Source organism: Rousettus aegyptiacus, unplaced genomic scaffold (assembly GCF_014176215.1).
Source record: "Rousettus aegyptiacus isolate mRouAeg1 unplaced genomic scaffold, mRouAeg1.p scaffold_m13_p_3, whole genome shotgun sequence".
Lineage (NCBI taxonomy): Eukaryota > Metazoa > Chordata > Mammalia > Chiroptera > Pteropodidae > Rousettus > Rousettus aegyptiacus.
The window spans coordinates 83,120,894-83,140,536 of NW_023416306.1; the positions used below are offsets into that span (position 1 = coordinate 83,120,894).

The following is a 19,643-nucleotide window of genomic DNA, read 5'->3' on the forward strand; positions in this document are numbered from 1 at the left end:
TAGCCTGGGTGTATTATTAGCTTTATGTACAGAGGACCACAGGGCCCTCAGTGGCCTCTCTCTGCCACAGGTTTTTTTTTTTTTTTTGCTTTGTTTTTCCCATGAGATTAAACAAAAAGGAATGATGGCCATGTGTATAGAAGGGTGTTTGCACACTATATGTGTGAATGGGGATACCTGTGTGTGGTATCCAATGAGTGTCTGAAGCTGTCTTCGAATGATGTGTATGAGGCTGGGTAGAGAGTATACACAGCTCAAGAGCACCCCTTAGAAGCTGAAACCATTCTCGTGGGGCCCCCAAGTGATTAGGTTGTGCTGTGTTCTGGGTACTGGGTTTGAAGGCTGGGTGGGTTTCAGGTCTTAGGTTGGTTTCTTCCAAATGGCATTAGAGGGATTGTGGCTGGAAAGCTGTGGTGAGTTGTGGAGCAGAGAAGAAGCTAAAGTTGACCTCTTGGCATCAGCCTTAAAATGAAAAGCCTTAGCCTAGTGAGTCTCTGACTTGAGATCCTGTCTTGAGGCCCTGAGGGGTTGGCTTTCAAAGGAGCTGCCAGAAGTGGCTTTTCCAGAAGCCACCTTTCCCTGAGCTGTGTGATGTGAGGCAGCCACCTTCACCCACCTTCAGTGAAGCAGACTCTGCCCTCTCTTTGACTCATAGCACCATTTTGACTCTGGCAAAGAAAATGATTTTCTCTGAAGTAATTTTTTTTCAAACCTGGAACTCCTCATGCAGGGGCACTGAGTTTTATGGTGGGCTTCTCTGAAGACTTGAGGAAACCTGGTCTTTTTGTTTCTCACTCCCTTCCTCCTGGCTTCCCTGAAGTAGGAAATTAAAGATGGCTGAAAGGTTACATCTTTGGGGAAACGGCATGCTTATTTCTGCCCTTATTTCTTTGTTAATTAATAAAGATTAATACCTTTACCTGTCATTTTGTAACTGTCTAAATTAATAACAGAGAGAAATAACTCTGCAGTTCAAGTTTTTGGTCTTGCAGCCAGCCTTGTGGTGGCTGGTACTTGGGCTGGGTCCCAGGAGTGATTGGTGTTACCTCCTAGATGTGGGGCCTGTGCCTGCCTGTGCTGTCTGCACACTCCAGAGAGGCCCCTTCCAGGCCAGGTGGGGAGACCTGAGGGTTAACTTTTACCTCCTCATATTGCTTAACCTCTCAGAGGCTTCATCCTGAGGGTCCCTTTCTTATCTCCCTCAGGAAGCACTTGCGTTGCTTTGAGGGCTTAGGAGAAATGATGCTAGAAGCCCCAGCTGGTCTCACTCCATTGCATTGAGTGGTACCTCACTGGTACTTGAATTCACCCCATTAACACTTCCTGCCTTTGAAGATGTCACTGTCCCTCCTCAATCCCATGTTAGAATGCAAACCTCTGGAGGAGACAGATCACCAGACGTTTTCTAACTATAGGGGATTGGCTAAAGGGTATTTCCAGAGAGTGTTGAGGCTCCACCTCTCATTGTTGTAGGAAACTGAGGCCCAGAGTGGGGAGGGCACCTACCTGATGTCACACAGCATCAGTGACAAAACTGGGGCTGGAGCCTGGGCCTCCTGCCTGCTGTGTATTTGGACCTCGCCTGCTCTCCAGTCATAGTCTGTGGCATGTCTGTTGCCAGCCTGTCTCAGGCCACAGCTGCCTTATGGGAAGGGTAGTACATCCTGGCCTGAACTTGGGGTGGTGCAGGCTAAACTGCTTCTGCTGCTGAAACATCCTATCACTTCTCTCTAGTTGCCATTGTTTGCTTTGCTTTTCAACCTGACTCTCACTGGGGCATAGAGATGGGGATAGGAAGCTTGTCATTAGGGGCAGACAGAGGGTACCCTTAGTGAAGGAAGAGCCTCTTCCTATGCCATTGTTTACATTTTGCCATGGTCACCATGTCACAGAACATCCCTCAGTGTCCCAAGACTTCTCTCTCCCACACTTGCTCTCCCTCAGAGCTTCTCTCTCAGTCTGTGACTTGTCCTCACTCTCTTTCTGGCTACTGACCCCTATATCTCTTGACAGATTCTACTGGGACCTGACCATGCTGCTGCTGATGGTGGGGAACCTGATCATCATCCCTGTGGGCATCACGTTCTTCAAGGATGAGAACACCACACCCTGGATAGTCTTCAATGTGGTATCAGACACCTTCTTCCTCATCGACTTGGTTCTCAACTTTCGCACAGGGATTGTGGTAGAAGACAATACAGAGATCATCCTGGACCCACAGCGGATTAAGATGAAGTACCTCAAAAGCTGGTTCGTGGTGGATTTCATCTCCTCCATCCCTGTGGACTACATTTTCCTCATTGTGGAGACACGCATCGACTCAGAGGTCTACAAGACAGCTCGGGCCCTGCGCATCGTCCGCTTCACCAAGATCCTCAGCCTCCTGCGCCTCCTGCGTCTCTCCCGCCTCATTCGATATATTCACCAGTGGGAAGAGGTGAGTGCTCAGACCCAAAACTTGTGGAGGAAGGGTGTCTTCCACTAGGGAGAGTGAAGGGCCAGGAGGTAATCTCAGTTGGATGTGGGCTGTTGGATTTTAATAGGCACGCCTGCTCCAAGAGGACAAATATTAGTAATTTCTTGAATATTGTGTGCTAGATACTGTGCAAATCACTTTACAGGCAGGATCCCTACTAAGTCTCTAAAATCCATAGAGGTTACCATATAGGGACCATTTTTTTACACGAGGAAACCGAGAGACAAAAAAATTGAGGGATTTATTAAGATCACAGAATCAGTGATTGGTGAACCTGGACTTCAGAGCCTGTACTGTTAACCACTGTACTATATTGTAGGGGTTGCAAACTCAGAAGCCTGTAGGGACCAGACAAGGAATGTGAATGGTAAAGGGCCAGTTGGAAGGCAATAGGGGTGTGGTAGACTGGGGAAAACTGGAGAATACAGCTTCTGTCTGGATCAGGTCATCCCTACTCAGTTCTAGCCACTTGTTGCCAAGTGAGAATCGGCGCAGGGTTGCTGGATCTACAGATTTATCATGAAAAGCAGAAATCTGGATTATTGTGCAGATTTTGTTGGCAACTATCCTTGCCTGGGTTCCTCTGGAGAAGACCCTGAGATGAGGATTTGCATGAAAGTGACTTTTTAGGGGGAGGTGTTTCCAGGAAAATTTGGTAAGAGTTTGGGGAAGAGGGACAGGGAAAGGAAGGAAGCTGATTAAGGGTGAACACCAAGCAAAGTCCCATAGAGGGCGACTTGGGCCCCTTTCCATGGGAGCTCTAGGGGCAGTGTACACCACGCTTCAGAGGTGCCCCATTGAAGGCAAAGGAATTAGAATTTTGATATTCTCTTACTTGCCAGCCACTGGTTCAGGGGCGTCCGCCCTGGGTGCGAGCAGAAAAAGTGGTTTCCAGCAGCCCAGGGCAGGCCCCTGACACAGAGCGGCAGGTGCTGGCTCTAGGAAGTGAAAGCACCAGGGAGCCTGGAGTTGTGTGTGTACAAACTGTAAAAGGATCCTAGGGGCTCTGGGTGGAGCTCAGGCTATAGAAACTAATTAAAAATTGTAGAAAGAAAAACTGAGTAAGCCAATATCTTACTGAACACACCTTTCTCATCCATGGGCTGAATGTAGTAGTCATCTGGGGGTAAAGAGAAGATGACTATTAGCTGGGGTTTGAAAATAGCAGGTGACCTTGTAGGGACTTCAATCTGTGTCTGCTACCCACCCAAGTTACACTTCTTGATAGTAAAGGCAAGCAGGCAGGCCAGCCTGGAGGCACTGGGGTTGAGGGGACAAGTACTTTGTGGCATGGCACTCTATGGGGTCCAGAGTGGGCTGTGATCTGGGGAAGCTTCTGCAGACACGCCTTTCCTGGTGCAGCTCATTGCTGCACTGATGCTCTCCTGGTCTCCAGGACCTCTGCCTGACTGAACGGAAGTTCCCAACTCAGGATATGGTCTCCAGCCCACCCCCAGCAGCAGCCTTGCTGGCAGCACCCAAACTGGTGGTTGAGGCTCTGGAAGATTGAGATTGGAAGCGTCATTAGCACCTGTGCCACAGAAAATGCCTGTGCCAGCCTGGCAGAATTTCTCCATAACAGAGATTCTCTTTCACATTATTTCTGCTGACAGAGGAGAGGCAATGACTTTCCCAAGGTCACTCGGCAAACATCTGGCAGAGCTGGAGAACCCACTTAGTGCTTTTGGCTCCCAGCAGTGTGGCAGACCCTGCCTGGAATTGTGCAATGCTTGAAGGCTTTGGAGCTAGAATGACACATGTGAAATTTGAGTTATAAATCCTGGCTCCACACTGACTAGCCGTGTGACCTTGGTGCCACCTTGCTTCTCTGAGCCTCAGTCTCTTATCTGCAAAGCAGTACCTTCCTCATTGGATTGTCATGAAGATTAAACAAGATGATGTTTATAAAACCCTTTATGTAAAGCCTGGGGCAGAGAACCATTTAATAGAGGCCTTCCCCATATAGCTGTCTGAGTAACCCCCTATTCTTCCACAGGGCATTTCCCTTTTTCAGATACATTTTACCCATTGTTTCACTGGTTCCTCACTTCTAGCTGGCAAAGCGAACAAGGCAGGTGAGGAAATGAGATCAGATGGTCGGCTGCCCCACTAGTATGGTTTTTGACCCAGGCCTCCCGACTCCTCATCCCGTGCACTTCCCACCTTCTCAAGTGTCTAGAAAGGAGGATGACTTTGATTCTGTTATTGTTCCCTCAGTTAGGGACAGCTTCCAGCTGGGATTGAGGTGGCTGGGACCACTCTCTGTGACTGCAGAGGAAGGATGGAGGATTTTCCCCAGAATGCCCTGACAGGCTTGTCTCTTGGCTTCTGTCCCAAGGGGAAATGTAGGACCATGTTGGCTTGCTCAATCCCCGAGAAACCCCAACCATCTGTTTGTCTTGGACTTAGAGCTAGAGTGTAATTGAAAGCAAAGAAGTGGCCACCCTTTCCTTCTCTAATATCGGTTCATGTCTCCAGCCCCAGCCCCTGGGGGGCCAGCCTTGCTCCCCCTTAGCCCAGGCCCTATGGGCTATGATATTTGGAGGAATGGGTAGAGCTGTCAGTGGTAGGTCAGGGTGGGATCTGTGATAGGATCCGCATACCACATATTCTAGGAATGCAGCCAGGCATCCTGTCCTCACTGGCCCCTAGGCCTGGCTGCCCTCTGGGTGATCCAGAACCGGTCGGGCAGGCTCTGGCCCTGGACTTTCCCTGGGGTAGACAGAGAGCCCAGGAGGCCTCAGGTTAGGACATCAGTACCCAATCTCATGGACAGGAAGGGAGATCCCAGGAGGCCAGATGGATGACTCCCCTGTCACACACACCCTTATCTTGCCTAGCAGCTGGGGAGGAAATTGCTTTGAGTGGTTTCTGCCGGGCATATTGCCTAGCCAAAGGCTTCCACTGGACCCCTGGAATTGGATTGGGGTTTCCTAGCTAGCCGCAGGAACCCTGTCTTTAATCTTAATGGCCTGCCCCAGCCCCGGGGCTTCTCCTAACCTGAACTTGGCTGAAGGCAGCAGCATGGAAACCCTTCGAGGCCCCAGGTCTGCATGAGGCCTGGGGAGAGAGGTCTTTAGTAGAGAAAAACCTGCCCTATATCCTCCTCCAACTCCCTATGTTGATCTCTTTCCTTCTTTGGAACTCAGTCTCTGTTGCTGTCAGACATGCTCTAGAGTTCTTGGAAGTTGGGGCTTAGTCTCCACTTCAGCCTTTTTTGGTGAGGATCACATTAGCTGATTCTGAGGACATTGTCATTGCCCTGGGTGGGGGTCTGAGGAGTCAGCCTCCCATGAAGAGGAAGAAGCTTGACCAGGGCCCCCTGGTGAAGCTGCAGAGATGCTGGACACCTGACCCCCAGGCTTCAGCTGCCTCCCTTAGCCCAGCCCAGTCCCTCCATCAGAAAGTTCCCAAGCATTGGTGGCAGGTCTTGCGAGTTAGGGTGGGTGGAGGGTCTCGACAAGTATAGGCCACCATCTCAGAAGACACCAGCCTCTGGCTGCATCCTGGGCGATCTAGGTCAGCATCCTCCCTCCCAGCCAAGCCTCTTTCCTCCCTCTGAGGTGCGAGCTTGTTACAGGCATAGAGGCTATTGTTAGAAACACTGGTCTCCCCCCTTCGGATGTTCCCCTGAAGGGCCAGCACCCCAGCGACCCATCCCAGAAGCCTCTTTGTTCCCTGGGCAGCTTGGATTGGCAGGAGAAGGGCTAGAAGCAGGAGGCCAGGCCAAGGTGGCCGTGCCGCCCCTGGTGAGCCTCCTCCCCCTGTGGGCCTCAATTTCTCCACCTCTCTCAGAATCAAGCATTTGAGACGACACAGAGGGGTGGGCCTGGTGGGGGGCAGAAGCTAGCCCTTTCTCTGAGCCCCAGGAAGGGACGCAGCACGACCCTCAGTTCAGCCACCTCCAGGCTGTGCCCAGGATACACATGCAGCAGCCACTCTCTCAGGCTTGGGGTCTCTCTCCTCCATGTGCCCACTTGTTCCTGAGACACAGGGAGAAATGTGTTCTTCCCTGAGGAGAAAAGTCCCCTGGAAGGAGCAAACCCAGGACTGAGATGAGGGCTTGATGGAAATTCCAGTTTCTGGTTTCTCCTCAGGACTGAGAAATCAACTCTGTTTTGAGGGCTGGGAAAGAAAGGGAAAGAAAAGAACCAACACTGAGTATCTACCACATACCAGCTGCGGACGTCATCCCCCTGACCCCCAAGTCAGCCCCAGGAACTGGCAGTTATTGACCCATTACACAGATGACGAAACTCAAGCTCAGAGCAGAGACTCCCTCTGCGCTTTCACTGTGGTCGAGAAGGGCATGGGAGTGGAGCCTCCCTTGAGTGCCATGCGGGGCATAGGCAGCAGGCTGTCCAGACTGCTCACTCAGCAGGCCTTGCGGGGGCCTGAAAATGAAGGTACTCAACCCCCACAGTCAGAAGCAACATCATAGAGGGGGGTTGTAATGAGGTATAAAGAGCAAGACAAATATTTATACAGTGCAGCTGCCTTGCAGGTGGCCTGTGGCCCCAGCCCACAACCGAGACACACAAGTGTTTAGCAACCTCTCCCAGCAACGTCCAGCCCTGCTCTCAGCAACCTCACCATCTGGGGTACCGTCCCAGCCTGAATGGATGCTCCCCCTGCCCAGCTCTTCACAGGAAGCTCTAGCTTTGCCATGTTGGAGTCTTTGGTTTTGTAGTATTTGGGCGTTATCTGCAGTACCCGCTGTTCACCACCCAGACACCCACCATCCTACCCCTCCCACCAGCCTGCCCCCTCCATGGGGCACTTCCGGCGCCTGCATCCTTCTTCAGCCTGATACCAGGCACTACCACCAGCATGCTGTCTATAGGGTACTTGCGTCTGTGCCCGCCTGCCAAAAAAGGCACCTTCTTTCTTCCTGCAAAGGCAAAGGTAGGTCCCCTGTGGGCTATACCTGCCAAGAGTGGAGTCTTTTTCCAATGTCGCTGTCTCCACTCATGATGGCCCTGATCACCGTCATCCCCATCACTGTCGTCACCTTTACTTTCATCACTAAGCACTTCTCAGTTCCCGAGACCCCGCCACATGCTGTACCATATTTGCTGCTGAGATCACAATAAAGGCAAGATTAGGTAAGGACCCGATCTTGGAAGAAAATTAGTTATGAAGAAGAGAAAAGCAGGTAATACACAGAGAAAAGAAGACATTGCATAAAAATGTGCCAACCTTGATACTCTGTCTTCAAGGCTTAGAGTGGTTCACGGGAAGAGGCAGTTGCTGTGAACTGCGGCCATCTGAGATGCTTGCTAAAAGTGGTCCGAGGCTTCTAATTCTGATGTAGTGTCCAGCTGAGGCTGTTATAACAAAATAGAACAGACTGGAGGCCTTAAACAACGACCAGCTATTTCTCACCATTCTGGAGGCTGGAAGGATGAGCTCAGAGTGCCAGTAGGATCGGGTTCTGGTGAGAGACCACTTCCTGGTTTGTAGATCATCTTTGTGGTATCTCTTCCTAAACGGGCACTAATCCCATTCGTGGGGCCTCCACCCTCATGACCTAATCACCTCCCAAAGGCCCCACATCCTAATACCATCATTTTGGGGATTAGGGCTTCACAGTATGATTTTTTGGGGAGACATTAAACAGTCAGTCTGTTGCAGCTGGGAAATGAAGGAAGTTAATAATAATGACCCTACCCATATATGTGTCCAGGGCCCAGAGCACTTTCTTAACCAGTTTGACTTCTCCAGCAACCTTAAGAAGTGAGGGGCAGATGTCTAGCTCGTCTTAGTTGCGGGGACCCTGACATGTGGTGGGAAGTGAAGGCAGGTGCTGGCCGTCTCAGACTGGGTGGTCCTGTGCCACTCGACCTCCTCATCTCCTCAGAGTGGGGGTAGTTGGTGGCATCCTAGTCAACTAATTGGAAGGCTAATGACTTGCCCAAGGTCATAGAGCTGTTGTGTTCACCCAAGTGCTAAAGAGGCAGAAGTGGGATCTTCCCTGAGAGCCAGAACTGGGTGCCAGGACCCAGGAGCTGCTGTAGGATTGAGAGGAGGGGTTAGGGGAGCTTCCCGGGTCAGGATCCAGGTCCTGAGGCATGGCCAGCAGCAGAGAGATGGCCAGAGGCACCAGCATCATGCTGGGATATGCTCTGTGTCCCAAACACAGGCCCCAGTCCCAAACTGGTCTCTAGTGACCACCAGTACTTACATTGAGATGTGTCAGCTTAGCCTAGAGCTGGCCCACTGACAGCCCAGGGGCCAGTCCTGTGCCCCAGTGGGGCCAGAGTGCAGGGCTCACAGCTCTGTCTATAGCATCACATTGTGTACAAGGCTGATGGAGGCCAGATGCCAGGGAGTCCCACCTAGCCCCTGGGTTCAACTTGCTGTGTGAATCTGGCCATATCACTTGGCCACATTGGGTTTAGTTGTTTTATCTGCAAAATGAAACTACCGAAAACCACCCTTCTGAAAACCACCCTTCTGAAAACCACCATTCCCTGATCTGCCTCTTCCACCGACACCATGATTGTGGGAAAGTCTCTTCACATCTCTGAACCTTGGTATGAAATGGATTAACAATATCTTCAGCAAAGGGTTGTTGTGAGCTTATATGAGATGATGACTGTGGGACCATGTGCCCACCCTCAGGTATGATGTCATCATCCCTTTGTTGCCTGGCCATGGGGGGGTGATAGGATGCTGGAACATCCAGAGTCCTGATACCAAGGGGAACAACAGGGAGTCGTTACCCTGGGAGTGATGGACACGTTGTATTCATCTTTGGTTTTTCAAAACCTAGACCCAGGCTGAGCCCACATTTAAGGAGGGGACAGTGATGTCACTAGTATCAGAATATCCTGCCACCAGCTACAAAAGACCACTGGACAGGAGCTTGACATATCTAGCATTTGTTTCTTTGGACCTCAGTTTCCCTATCTGAAACAGGCTTAAACTTAGGTCTTAAACTCACAGGCATTGACAAGTCTGTAATTTTGACCCAAAACCCATCTCTAGGAAGATTGCTCTGCCTGGGAATAGCAGGAAGAGACTAGGACTAGGGGTGGGAGCACCCACGAAGTCCCTCAGGCCAGAGGCAAGGCCAGAACTTCCAGAGACCTCCCTCGAGACTTCCTTCCATCTCTCTGTCTCCTCTCTGCCCAAATCACCATGGTGATCCCTGCTGAAACTGGACCAACAGGCAACATTGGGAAGAGGAGGTGGGATGTGCTGACCCATGGTCCTGCCCAGACATACCTCAGCCTTTCATTTGGAGCAACAAGGGTAGAAATGGACAAGTAGCAGTGGACTGGTGTTGAGGATGCCATATTTTATTAACCCATATAGGAAAGTGTTACTACTAATGCCTGTTAACTAATCATAAATATTAATTATTAATAACAACTTATCAATTAATAATTGTTTGCAATTTATTGAATACATCTAACCCAGTACTAAGCACTTTATAATTTAATTCTTTTGACAACCCTCTCAGGTAAGAACTTTATTGCCATTTTCCAGATGAGGAAACATGATCAGAGAGGTTCAGAGACTTTCCCAAGGTCATACAGCTAGGAGTTGGGTAGGAAGTGGGCCTGGGATCAAGGTCTATATGAACTTGGAGGCCGTATGTCCAGGCTGCTTCCTTGCAGTTCCATGGCTACTTTAGGCATAGCCCACTCCCCCTGGAGTGAGCTCTCTTGAGAGTCTACTGACCAATTTAGGGAAACATCATGCGCCTGGCATGTCTACAGACTGTGGTCCCTACGGAGCCTCAGGCTGGCTGGTTCTTCTCCCCATTGTCCTCAAAGCCTAGGCTAGCCAGTGAGGTGGTTTCTCTGCCCACCTGAGGGGCGTGTGGGTCTCCAGGTGCTCTCCCTCCCCATGTCCAGGCTGGATGGCTAGACTTCCCATGGCAGTCCCCCCACATCTGCACAGATCCCAGGAGGCTTCCTTCTGGGTCCCTGCAAACTGCTTTTTGCTTCTTCTAGGTCCTGGCCTCACGCCTTCTGTCCTAGCCACAGCCTGGACTGCATTGAACTAGGCGCCCTGCCAAGACTGTGCAGAGCGGTGCCTTAAGCGGCTGCAGGGTCTGATTGGGAGGTGCGCCCCCTCCCCCTTCCTGGTCACCCAGCTACCTGGGCCTATTTCTTCACTTCTGCTCACAGATCTTCCACATGACCTATGACCTGGCCAGCGCTGTAGTACGCATCGTGAATCTCATCGGCATGATGCTCCTGCTTTGCCACTGGGACGGCTGCCTGCAGTTCCTGGTCCCCATGCTGCAGGACTTCCCTGACGACTGCTGGGTGTCCATCAACAACATGGTGGTGAGCGCCTAGCCGAGCCCTTCCTGTGGCATGGGTGGTGGAGGCCCATGCGGCGCAGAGGGGCAGAGCAGGTCCAAAACTTGGAACTCCTGAGTCCCAGCATGTAGGAAGGACCCCAAGGGCACATGACTTTACTCGGTACAGGTCTGTCACAGAGCTTGTGTGCTTTCTTTACAGCCTCACTGCAGTTGGGAGCCTGGGTATTTGTCCCTGATCTCACCCTAGGAGACTAAGCCCTGGGCTCCTTGGATTCTCTCAGGTGTTTCAGAGCTGGGCTGGTGCCTCCTGCCCTCCTGCCTCTGCTCCCCAGAGGCAGATCCACCCTTAAAAGTTGAGCCCAAGGAAAGAGAACCTTGTGAGGGGCACTGTTGGTAGTAGGCATAGACTTGCAGGTTGCGCACAGTGGCCACTTTCTGCTCTAGCAGCAGAACTAGGCTGCCCCCTTACCCTGTCACCCCCATCCCTGCCCAACATACACACACATCCTGGTCATAGGTGGGGTCCTGAGTGGGGAAGGTAGACCAGATGGAGCCTGATCCCTTCCAACCGTGTGGGTGGGTGAGAGAAGTTGGAATTGTGTCTAAAGAAGCCACAGGGCAGAGTCCCCAGCCCCCCATGGATAGGGCAGGCACTAGGTGGGATGGAGGACCCCCTATCTCTGTGTCTGGCAAACTCCAGCCTCCGTCATTCTCTCAGTCAGTTTGGTTTGATCTGTAGGCAAATTCCCAAGGCCCCAGGACCCCAGGGAAGGATAAACAGGCTTTGAAAGAAGTGAAAGAGACCCTGAGGCATCTTTCAGCATCAAACAGGCCTTTACAAAACAGCCTTTTGATGAGCTAAGTGTAAATGAATGGGCCATATGGAACGAATCCCCAGAGGCTCAGCAAGGCCTGAAGCCCTGATGGAGGCAGCTGTTCCCCCAGTGCCCAGGCCCCCTCAACCCCTGGAGGTCAGCCCCACAGACCTCCCACTCTGATTGGGACTGAGAGCACCTGACTAGCTTAGCTCTGTCCAGGGTGGTCTGAGTGACCTTGAACATGGCACGCAACTCCAGGTGCTGAGAACAGACCTGTGACTCTGGAAGTGCTTGAGGCTCTGAGCAGGGATTCTGTGGGTCATGCACTAGGGTGGGTTCCACATTGTTGCTAACACATCCACCGTGTGAGAGGGGTGTTTGGGAGGTGGCTGACACTGGAGTTCATCTGCTGGCCCCCTCATCTGGGACAGTTTTCTCCATGTGAAGGTGACAGGCCCACACCTACACTAAATTCAGGAGATGGCCCTTTGAGCCCAGTGCTCCCACACTGAGACTTCCTTGAGACACAAACTAGCTTTGGAGGCAAAAATAGCCGGAGCCTCACTTCCTTTCTCTCTCTTCCTGCCCCCAAGCATTGTGTGTTCCAGATAGTCTACCTTTCCTCGGGGAAGCTAGTGGCAGTGGCCCTGGACAGATGCAGGCGGGGTTCATGCAGAGAAGCCAGTCAGCTCAGTGGCGGTTTAACTTTTGCTCACCCAAGAATGAGGACAGTGTTTTTGGCTCAGTGTGAGAGCTTATCCCCCCAGGGGAATCATATCTGGTTTTATAATTGAGGTCAGTGGGGAAATGGGCTTCACTTGACAGCACTTTGGGGTAAGGAGGATGCAGCTATTTTAGCAAGCTGAGGATGGCAGGGTGGCTCAGCCTGGAGCCTTTGCTGCTCAGGAGGCCCAGGCTATCCTGTGGGGGCTGAGAGGTCAGGTAGGGGGCCAGGCTGGCTCCCATCCCTTTGTTGGGGCTTCTGATCTGATCTCTGTCTCCCATTGCAAGGGAAAGGCCTGATATGGGATTCACTCTGTCACCACAGATTGCCAGTATGGGCCTCTCTGCCCCTCTCCCAAGGTTTTTAGCCACCAGCAAGGCGGGAGCCGTGGGCTCGGCTGCTGGGAAACAGTTAGACTGGGGTGTGGGAGGGAGTGGGGACTTTTCTAGGCGCGGTGAGAAGGCCTACCCTCTCACTGGTGTGAGCTTTCACTACCACCCTACCATGTGTCTCTGTCCACCTGTGCGCCTGTCCACAGAACAACTCCTGGGGAAAGCAGTATTCCTACGCCCTGTTCAAGGCCATGAGCCACATGCTGTGCATCGGGTACGGACGGCAGGCGCCCGTGGGCATGTCCGACGTCTGGCTCACCATGCTCAGCATGATCGTGGGCGCCACCTGCTACGCCATGTTCATCGGCCACGCCACCGCCCTCATCCAGTCCCTGGATTCCTCCCGACGCCAGTACCAGGAGAAGGTAGGGAAGAAAGCTGTGATCACCTTGGGCTCTCTCAGGAGAACCTGCCAGTTGGTCCCTAGGGAGCACAAGCTCCAGCCAGTTGGTCCCCACCAGGCCTCCATGTGTCCAGCCCACCCCCGTCATCCAGCTTCTGCTGCTGTCTTTTCTGTCATTGTCTTTTTTTGACAAATTCCTAAAATAAACAAAAATCCCACAATGTTTTTGGGTGCGCTGTACCTATATCTCAGCCCATGGAATTGAAGTTCACCAAGGCCCTCCATGTGGCTAAAGCCAGTAGGTCCTTTGGGGTCCTCGTTTTGCTTGGCATCTCAGGGCATATAACAGTTATCCCTCTCTTCTTGGCTTTATGCTTGCTTTCCGGGACCACACACTCGGCTTACCTCTTCCTTTCAGCTCATTCTCCTTGCTCTCCTTGGCTGCTTATCTTCTCGGTCATCATACAGCTCTAACTGTTCTGGTTTGTGCGTGGCCCTCTGCTCCTCTGTCTCGCCTGTCTTCCCGGGTGCTACTGGTTTACCACCCCACCTATGTTCCATGTCCATCGCTATGCAGTGGGGCCCAAATGATATAATCAGCCCCCACCTCTTTCCACAGCTCCAGACTGTCTATTTGATGCCTCCTGAGACACCTTAACCTCATCATGTCCAAATGAGAACAAAGACCCTCATGCTCTCTACTTCAAACTCTTGCCTATCCTGTTAGTGAATGCAGTAACACACACAGTCACCCAGGCCAGAAAGCAGGAGCCATTGTTGACATCTCTTGGTCGTTAATGCCTCCTTCCCTTCCCATCATCCCAGCTGGCCTCCACTTGAGTCACTGCAGTGGCTTCCTCACCAGAGAGCCGTACTGGAGTCAGCCTGGCTGGATTCTAAGCCCAGCTTCTCCATCGACAAGCTCCCCATTGAGCACGGGCATGTCACATCACGTCTTTGTGTGCTATTTGCTCATCTGTAAAATGGAGACAGTTCAAGGGATCATATCATAGAGTTTGTGAGGAGTGACCGTTATGACTATGTTAGCGCAGAGTCTCTGCCACCTTCTGCTCCATTCTCCAGACAGCAGATAGCGCAGGCATTTTAAAAATATAAATCAGATCATATCACTTCACTAAAAGCTCTACAGAGCCTTTATGTTACTCCTAGATGTAGATCATCTCCTACGTGTGTTTTCTCAGCCTGGCATTAAGGACCCTCCCTTTCTCCTGCTCAGAGCATGCCACGGGCGCCATAGCCCTCTTCCAGCCTTGCCAGACCTCCCTGCATGTTCCTTCCTGCCTCAGGACCTTGGCACAGACTCGAGCCTGGAACTCTCCTCTCTTCACATGACCCATTCTCCACAGCTCAGTCTAAACTTCACAACACCTTGATGAAGCCTCCCATGACCCAGTCAGCCCCAACCCATCACACAACTCCGTGGCACCCTCTAATTCTCCATCACGCTTTGCGCTCCCATCATTATTTCGTTATTTGTATGTAGCTGATTTTTTAATATCCATCTTCCCTATCTGGGCCATGGATCCCTGAGGGCCAGGGCCAGGTCTGTCCTTCCCGCATTGAATTCCCAGTGTCCGGCACATAGTAGGGCTCAGTATGTATTGATTAACTAACTGACCGACTCCCTCAGGTGCTGTCCCCTGGCCAGGTGACAGAGATGGCAGCCCAGGTGCCGTGACACCAAGAGGAGAGCACAGTAGAGCCTGCAGAGCCAGGACAGGTTGAGAAGGTCGTTTTGGTGAGGCAGAGGAAGGAGAAAGTAGAAGAGAATTCTAGGGCAGCCATCATGATGAGTGTGAGCATGAACAACTGTGTGGAGGTGGATGGTAAATAAATCAGCCCGATTAGAACAAAGCATTCTGGGGTAGGAGTGAGAGGCAAGGGAAGGGAGAGAGAGGGTTCAGGTTACGAGGGCCAGGGCTTCACCCAGGGCCAAGTGAGGAATCAGTGGAGACCAGCATCAGGGCCCAGTGTGTGCTTAGGGTCAGAATTCTATGCTTGACCAGGGCCAGAGCCCAGTGTGTGACCAGGATTAGGGGCTCAGCGTGTGACCAGAATGGGTGCTTAGTCTGGGATCTCGATCAGGGACAGTTTAGAAAAATTATCTGGGTTTATTGTTGGTCAGAATCAAGCTGCTTGTAGCTCTCTATTTGAATTGTCTTTATTTTATCCTTGAGCTAATAGCTCTCCAGTATGTTATTCACCCATACATCGCTCTTAAACATATTATCTCCCCTTTGTCCTACTACCATCTCTCACCTGAACCACTTCAACAGCCTTCTAACTCCAGGCCTCGCCTCCCACCCCTCTTGGTTCTCCATGCATGGTAAAGTCTCTAAAATACAGGTCTAACTGTTCTGGCTGCCCCTGTCCCCATAGCCAGCCAGGAAGTCGCTATCCCCTTTGAGCAGGCAGAGGCCAGGCTGGCTGGAAGAATAAGAGCATGCCACGGGCCTTATGTTGCCCATTGGCATCTCTACAGCAGCGCTGTGCCTGATGGAGAACAGCCTCCCTATTCTCTTGTTCCTGGGGTAAGGGACTCTCCTTGCATCCCCGTGTGGGAAGAATCTGTTCTTGCCCAGTCAGTGTTCCCGGTCCCTAGCCATGTTCCTGAGGACCCCCACTCTCCACCCACACCCCGAGGCCAGCTGGAGCAGTGCCTACCCCTCAGCCCCAGGGAGGACAGGAGCATTTCTTATTTGCTTGAGCCCTGGGCACTTAGGTTCGCCCATCTCTCGTCCCAGACCTCTGTTTAAGGTCCCTGCTCTACTTGGCCGCTCCCCTGGGCCAGAGCTGCTGTTCCACAAAGTGACTCAGTCTGAGCTGGGGCCACAATTGGATGCATAGCACATGATGGCTCAGACATCCTGGCTTCAGCCTCAGGCCCCTATAACCCATTGCAGCCCATCCTGCCGCCTCTGCCAATTTGTCACCACGAGCAGGAAAGAGTCCCTGAGTCAGTGAGGCCTCCCAGGTCCGCAGTGGCATGGAGGAGACTGATGATCAGAGGGGGAAGCTCACTGACCTCCCGGTCAGTTGGCCTCTTGTAACCGGGCTTTGGACAGTCCCTGTTGTCCCTGGCCAGCTCCACAGTATTGAACACAGTGAAGATAGCACACTCTGATGGAGCCCCTCTTACACCCCAGCCGCTGGCAGTCAGGGCCATTGTTTGGGGCACAGTGTGACCGCCTCAAACTCAAGGAGCCAAACAGGCCCCAGGATTGGTGCCAGCTCTGGTCAGCAGCAGGGCTGAGGCCGGGTGGTGCCAGCCAGACCAGTGGGGCTGGTGAGCCAGGAGGTGACAGCCTCTTCCTTTCTCCCGGGACCTAGTACAAGCAGGTGGAGCAGTACATGTCCTTTCACAAGCTCCCGCCGGACACCCGGCAGCGCATCCATGACTACTACGAGCACCGCTACCAGGGCAAGATGTTTGACGAGGAGAGCATCCTGGGCGAGCTGAGCGAGCCCCTGCGGGAGGTGAGCTTGGTGGGTGGCTGGGCGGGAAGGCAGCCAGGCCTTTCTGCCTGGTGCCTCCCCTCACCCTCCTATCCCTCTTCCCCAATCTACCCTTTCTGGGGAGCAGGAGATCATCAACTTTAACTGCCGGAAGCTGGTGGCCTCCATGCCTCTGTTTGCCAATGCGGACCCCAACTTCGTGACGTCCATGCTGACCAAGCTGCGCTTTGAGGTCTTCCAGCCAGGCGACTATATCATCCGCGAAGGCACCATCGGGAAGAAGATGTACTTCATCCAGCACGGCGTGGTCAGTGTGCTCACCAAGGGCAACAAGGAGACCAAGCTGGCAGACGGCTCCTACTTTGGAGGTGAGGCGGCCAGGGGCCCTGGCAGGACGGGGGAGTGGGCTAGAGAGACACTGAAGGTGACATTTCAGGCCCTTTGCGGCCACTGCGACATACTGAGGGTATGTCGCAGAGGTGGAGGAGAGAGCCCGCACCTGTTTGGTGCCGGGGAGGTGGCATCCAGGGTGTGCACGGCCTGGGCTGGGGGTCTTGTGAGTACATCTGTTAAGCTCCTGTACCAGACGGTGGGGACCCAGGTCAGGGTGGGTGGACACCTCATGGAGCCCATGCTGACTCCTGCTGTCCTGGCAGAGATCTGCCTGCTGACGCGGGGCCGGCGCACAGCCAGTGTGAGGGCCGATACCTACTGCCGGCTGTACTCGCTGAGCGTGGACAACTTCAACGAGGTGCTGGAGGAGTACCCCATGATGCGGCGGGCCTTCGAGACCGTGGCGCTGGACCGCCTGGACCGCATCGGTGAGCCGCTGGCGAGAGGGCGGAAGGAGGCCGGCCGGCCGCCCCCTCTCCTCCCGCCTTGGCCTGAGTCCCTGCTTTCCTTCTATGGTTCAGGCAAGAAGAACTCCATCCTCCTCCACAAGGTCCAACACGATCTCAACTCGGGCGTCTTCAATTACCAGGAGAACGAGATCATCCAGCAGATCGTGCAGCATGACCGTGAGATGGCCCACTGCGCACACCGCGTCCAGGCTGCCGCCTCTGCCACGCCGACACCCACACCGGTCATCTGGACCCCGCTGATCCAGGCGCCGCTGCAGGCTGCTGCCGCCACCACTTCCGTGGCCATAGCCCTCACGCACCACCCACGCCTGCCCGCTGCCATCTTCCGCCCTCCCCCAGGCCCTGGGCTGGGCAGCCTCGGGGCGGGGCAGACGCCCAGGCACCTGAAGCGCCTGCAGTCCCTGATCCCTTCTGCGCTGGGCTCTGCCTCACCCGCCAGCAGCCCATCCCAGGTGGACACGCCATCTTCCTCCTCCTTCCACATCCAACAGCTGGCTGGATTCTCCGCCCCTGCGGGACTGAGCCCTCTTCTGCCTTCATCCAGCTCTTCCCCACCGCCCAGGGTCTGTGGCTCCTCTCCAGCTCCTACGCCATCCGCCAGCATGGCTGCCACCACCACGGCTGGGTTTGGCCATTTCCACAGAGCACTGGGAGGCTCCCTGTCCTCCTCCGACTCTCCCCTACTCACCCCATTGCAGTCAGGTGCCCGCTCCCCACAGGCCAACCAGCCACCTCCCCCTCTGCCAGGTGCCCGGGGAGGCCTGGGACTCCTGGAGCACTTCCTGCCACCCCCGCCCTCTTCCAGGTCCCCATCGTCTAGCCCAGGGCAGCTGGGCCAGCCTCCCGGGGAGGTGTCCCCAGGTCTGGCTGCTGGCCTGTCAAGTACGCCAGAGACACCCCCACGGCAGCCTGAGCGGCCGTCCGTGGCAGGGGCCTCTGGGGGCGCTTCTCCTGTAGCCTTTACCCCCCGAGGAGGTCTCAGCCCTCCTGGCCACAGCCCAGGCCCCCCAAGAACTTTCCCAAGTGCCCCACCCCGGGCCTCTGGCTCCCACGGTTCCTTGCTCCTGCCACCTATATCCAGCCCCCCACCACCCCAGGTTCCACAACGCCGGGGTACACCACCCCTCACCCCAGGCCGTCTCACCCAGGACCTCAAGCTCATCTCAGCCTCTCAGCCGGCCCTACCCCAGGATGGGGCGCAGACTCTCCGCAGAGCCTCCCCACACTCCTCTGGGGAGTCTGTGGCTGCCTTCCCGCCTTTCCCCAGAGCTGGTGGTGGCAGCGGGGGCAGCGGTGGCCTTGGTCCACCTGGGAGGCCCTATGGTGCCACCCCCGGCCAGCACGTCACTCTGCCTCGGAAGACATCCTCAGGTTCTTTGCCACCCCCTCTTTCTTTGTTTGGGGCAAGAGCCGCCTCCTCTGGGGGCCCCCCTCTGACTGCTGTTCCCCAGAGGGAACCTGGGGCCAGGTCTGAGCCAGTGCGCTCTAAACTGCCGTCCAATCTATGAGCTGGGACCCTCCCTCCCTCTTCTCTCTTCTTTTTTCTCTTTTCTTCCTTCAGGTTTAACTGTGATTAGGAGATATACCAATATCAATAATAATTATCATTGAAAAACAAAAACAAAAAAACACCAGACAAAAGACAGCAGAAAATAACCAGGTATTCTTAGAGCTATAGATTTTTGGTCACTTGCTTTTATAGACTATTTTAATACTCAGCACTAGAGGGGGCGGGGCGGGGAGGGGAGCAGGCAAGGCCCAAATGCAAAGCCAGAGGAAGGCAGGGCGTTGCTGGGGCTTGGCAGGGGTGGGGGGAGACCCATGATTGGGGTTCCTAGGGCAGATCTGTCTTTGTATTCGTTTTAGGGCACCAGCCACCACCAGCCCCTTAGCTGTGAACTTGGGACCCCATTATGCTGAGGGTCATCTTGTTCCCTGGGCAAAGGGCTGCTCTTGGGTGTATCCTGGGAAGCCTCGGTCACCCGGGTCCTTGGAACAAAATGAGGCCAGGGACCTGAGAACCTTGCATTTTTTTTTTTTACTGCAAACGTAGCAAGATATATGTATATGTATATGTATATGTATGTAAGATGTGTATATGTATAGCTATGTAGCACTCTGTAGAGCTATGTAGATAGCCATTCACGTGTGTGCACACGTGTGTGCAATCTAATTTAGCCCCATGTTACCAGGACACCCAGGTCACCTTACCTCCAGCAGCCCGCCTTGGCCCAAAGGCAGGGTACCGCATGGCCTAGGGGAAGTATTC

At 53.5% G+C, this 19,643-nt stretch overlaps 1 protein-coding gene across 1 annotated transcript in view; it reads left to right on the plus strand.

The window, feature by feature from the left end:
- HCN4 (hyperpolarization activated cyclic nucleotide gated potassium channel 4) overlaps positions 1-18,921 on the plus strand; it is a 40,256-nt gene extending 21,335 nt beyond the window's left edge. The window contains exons 2-8 of the mRNA XM_016124963.2: positions 2,014-2,437; positions 10,618-10,779; positions 12,838-13,056; positions 16,386-16,532; positions 16,639-16,879; positions 17,168-17,332; positions 17,426-18,921. Coding sequence (XP_015980449.2) covers positions 2,014-2,437; positions 10,618-10,779; positions 12,838-13,056; positions 16,386-16,532; positions 16,639-16,879; positions 17,168-17,332; positions 17,426-18,882 — 2,815 coding nt within the window. The 3' untranslated portion in view covers positions 18,883-18,921. The remainder of the gene's footprint in view (positions 1-2,013; positions 2,438-10,617; positions 10,780-12,837; positions 13,057-16,385; positions 16,533-16,638; positions 16,880-17,167; positions 17,333-17,425) is intronic.
- The last annotated feature ends 722 nt before the right edge of the window (positions 18,922-19,643 follow it).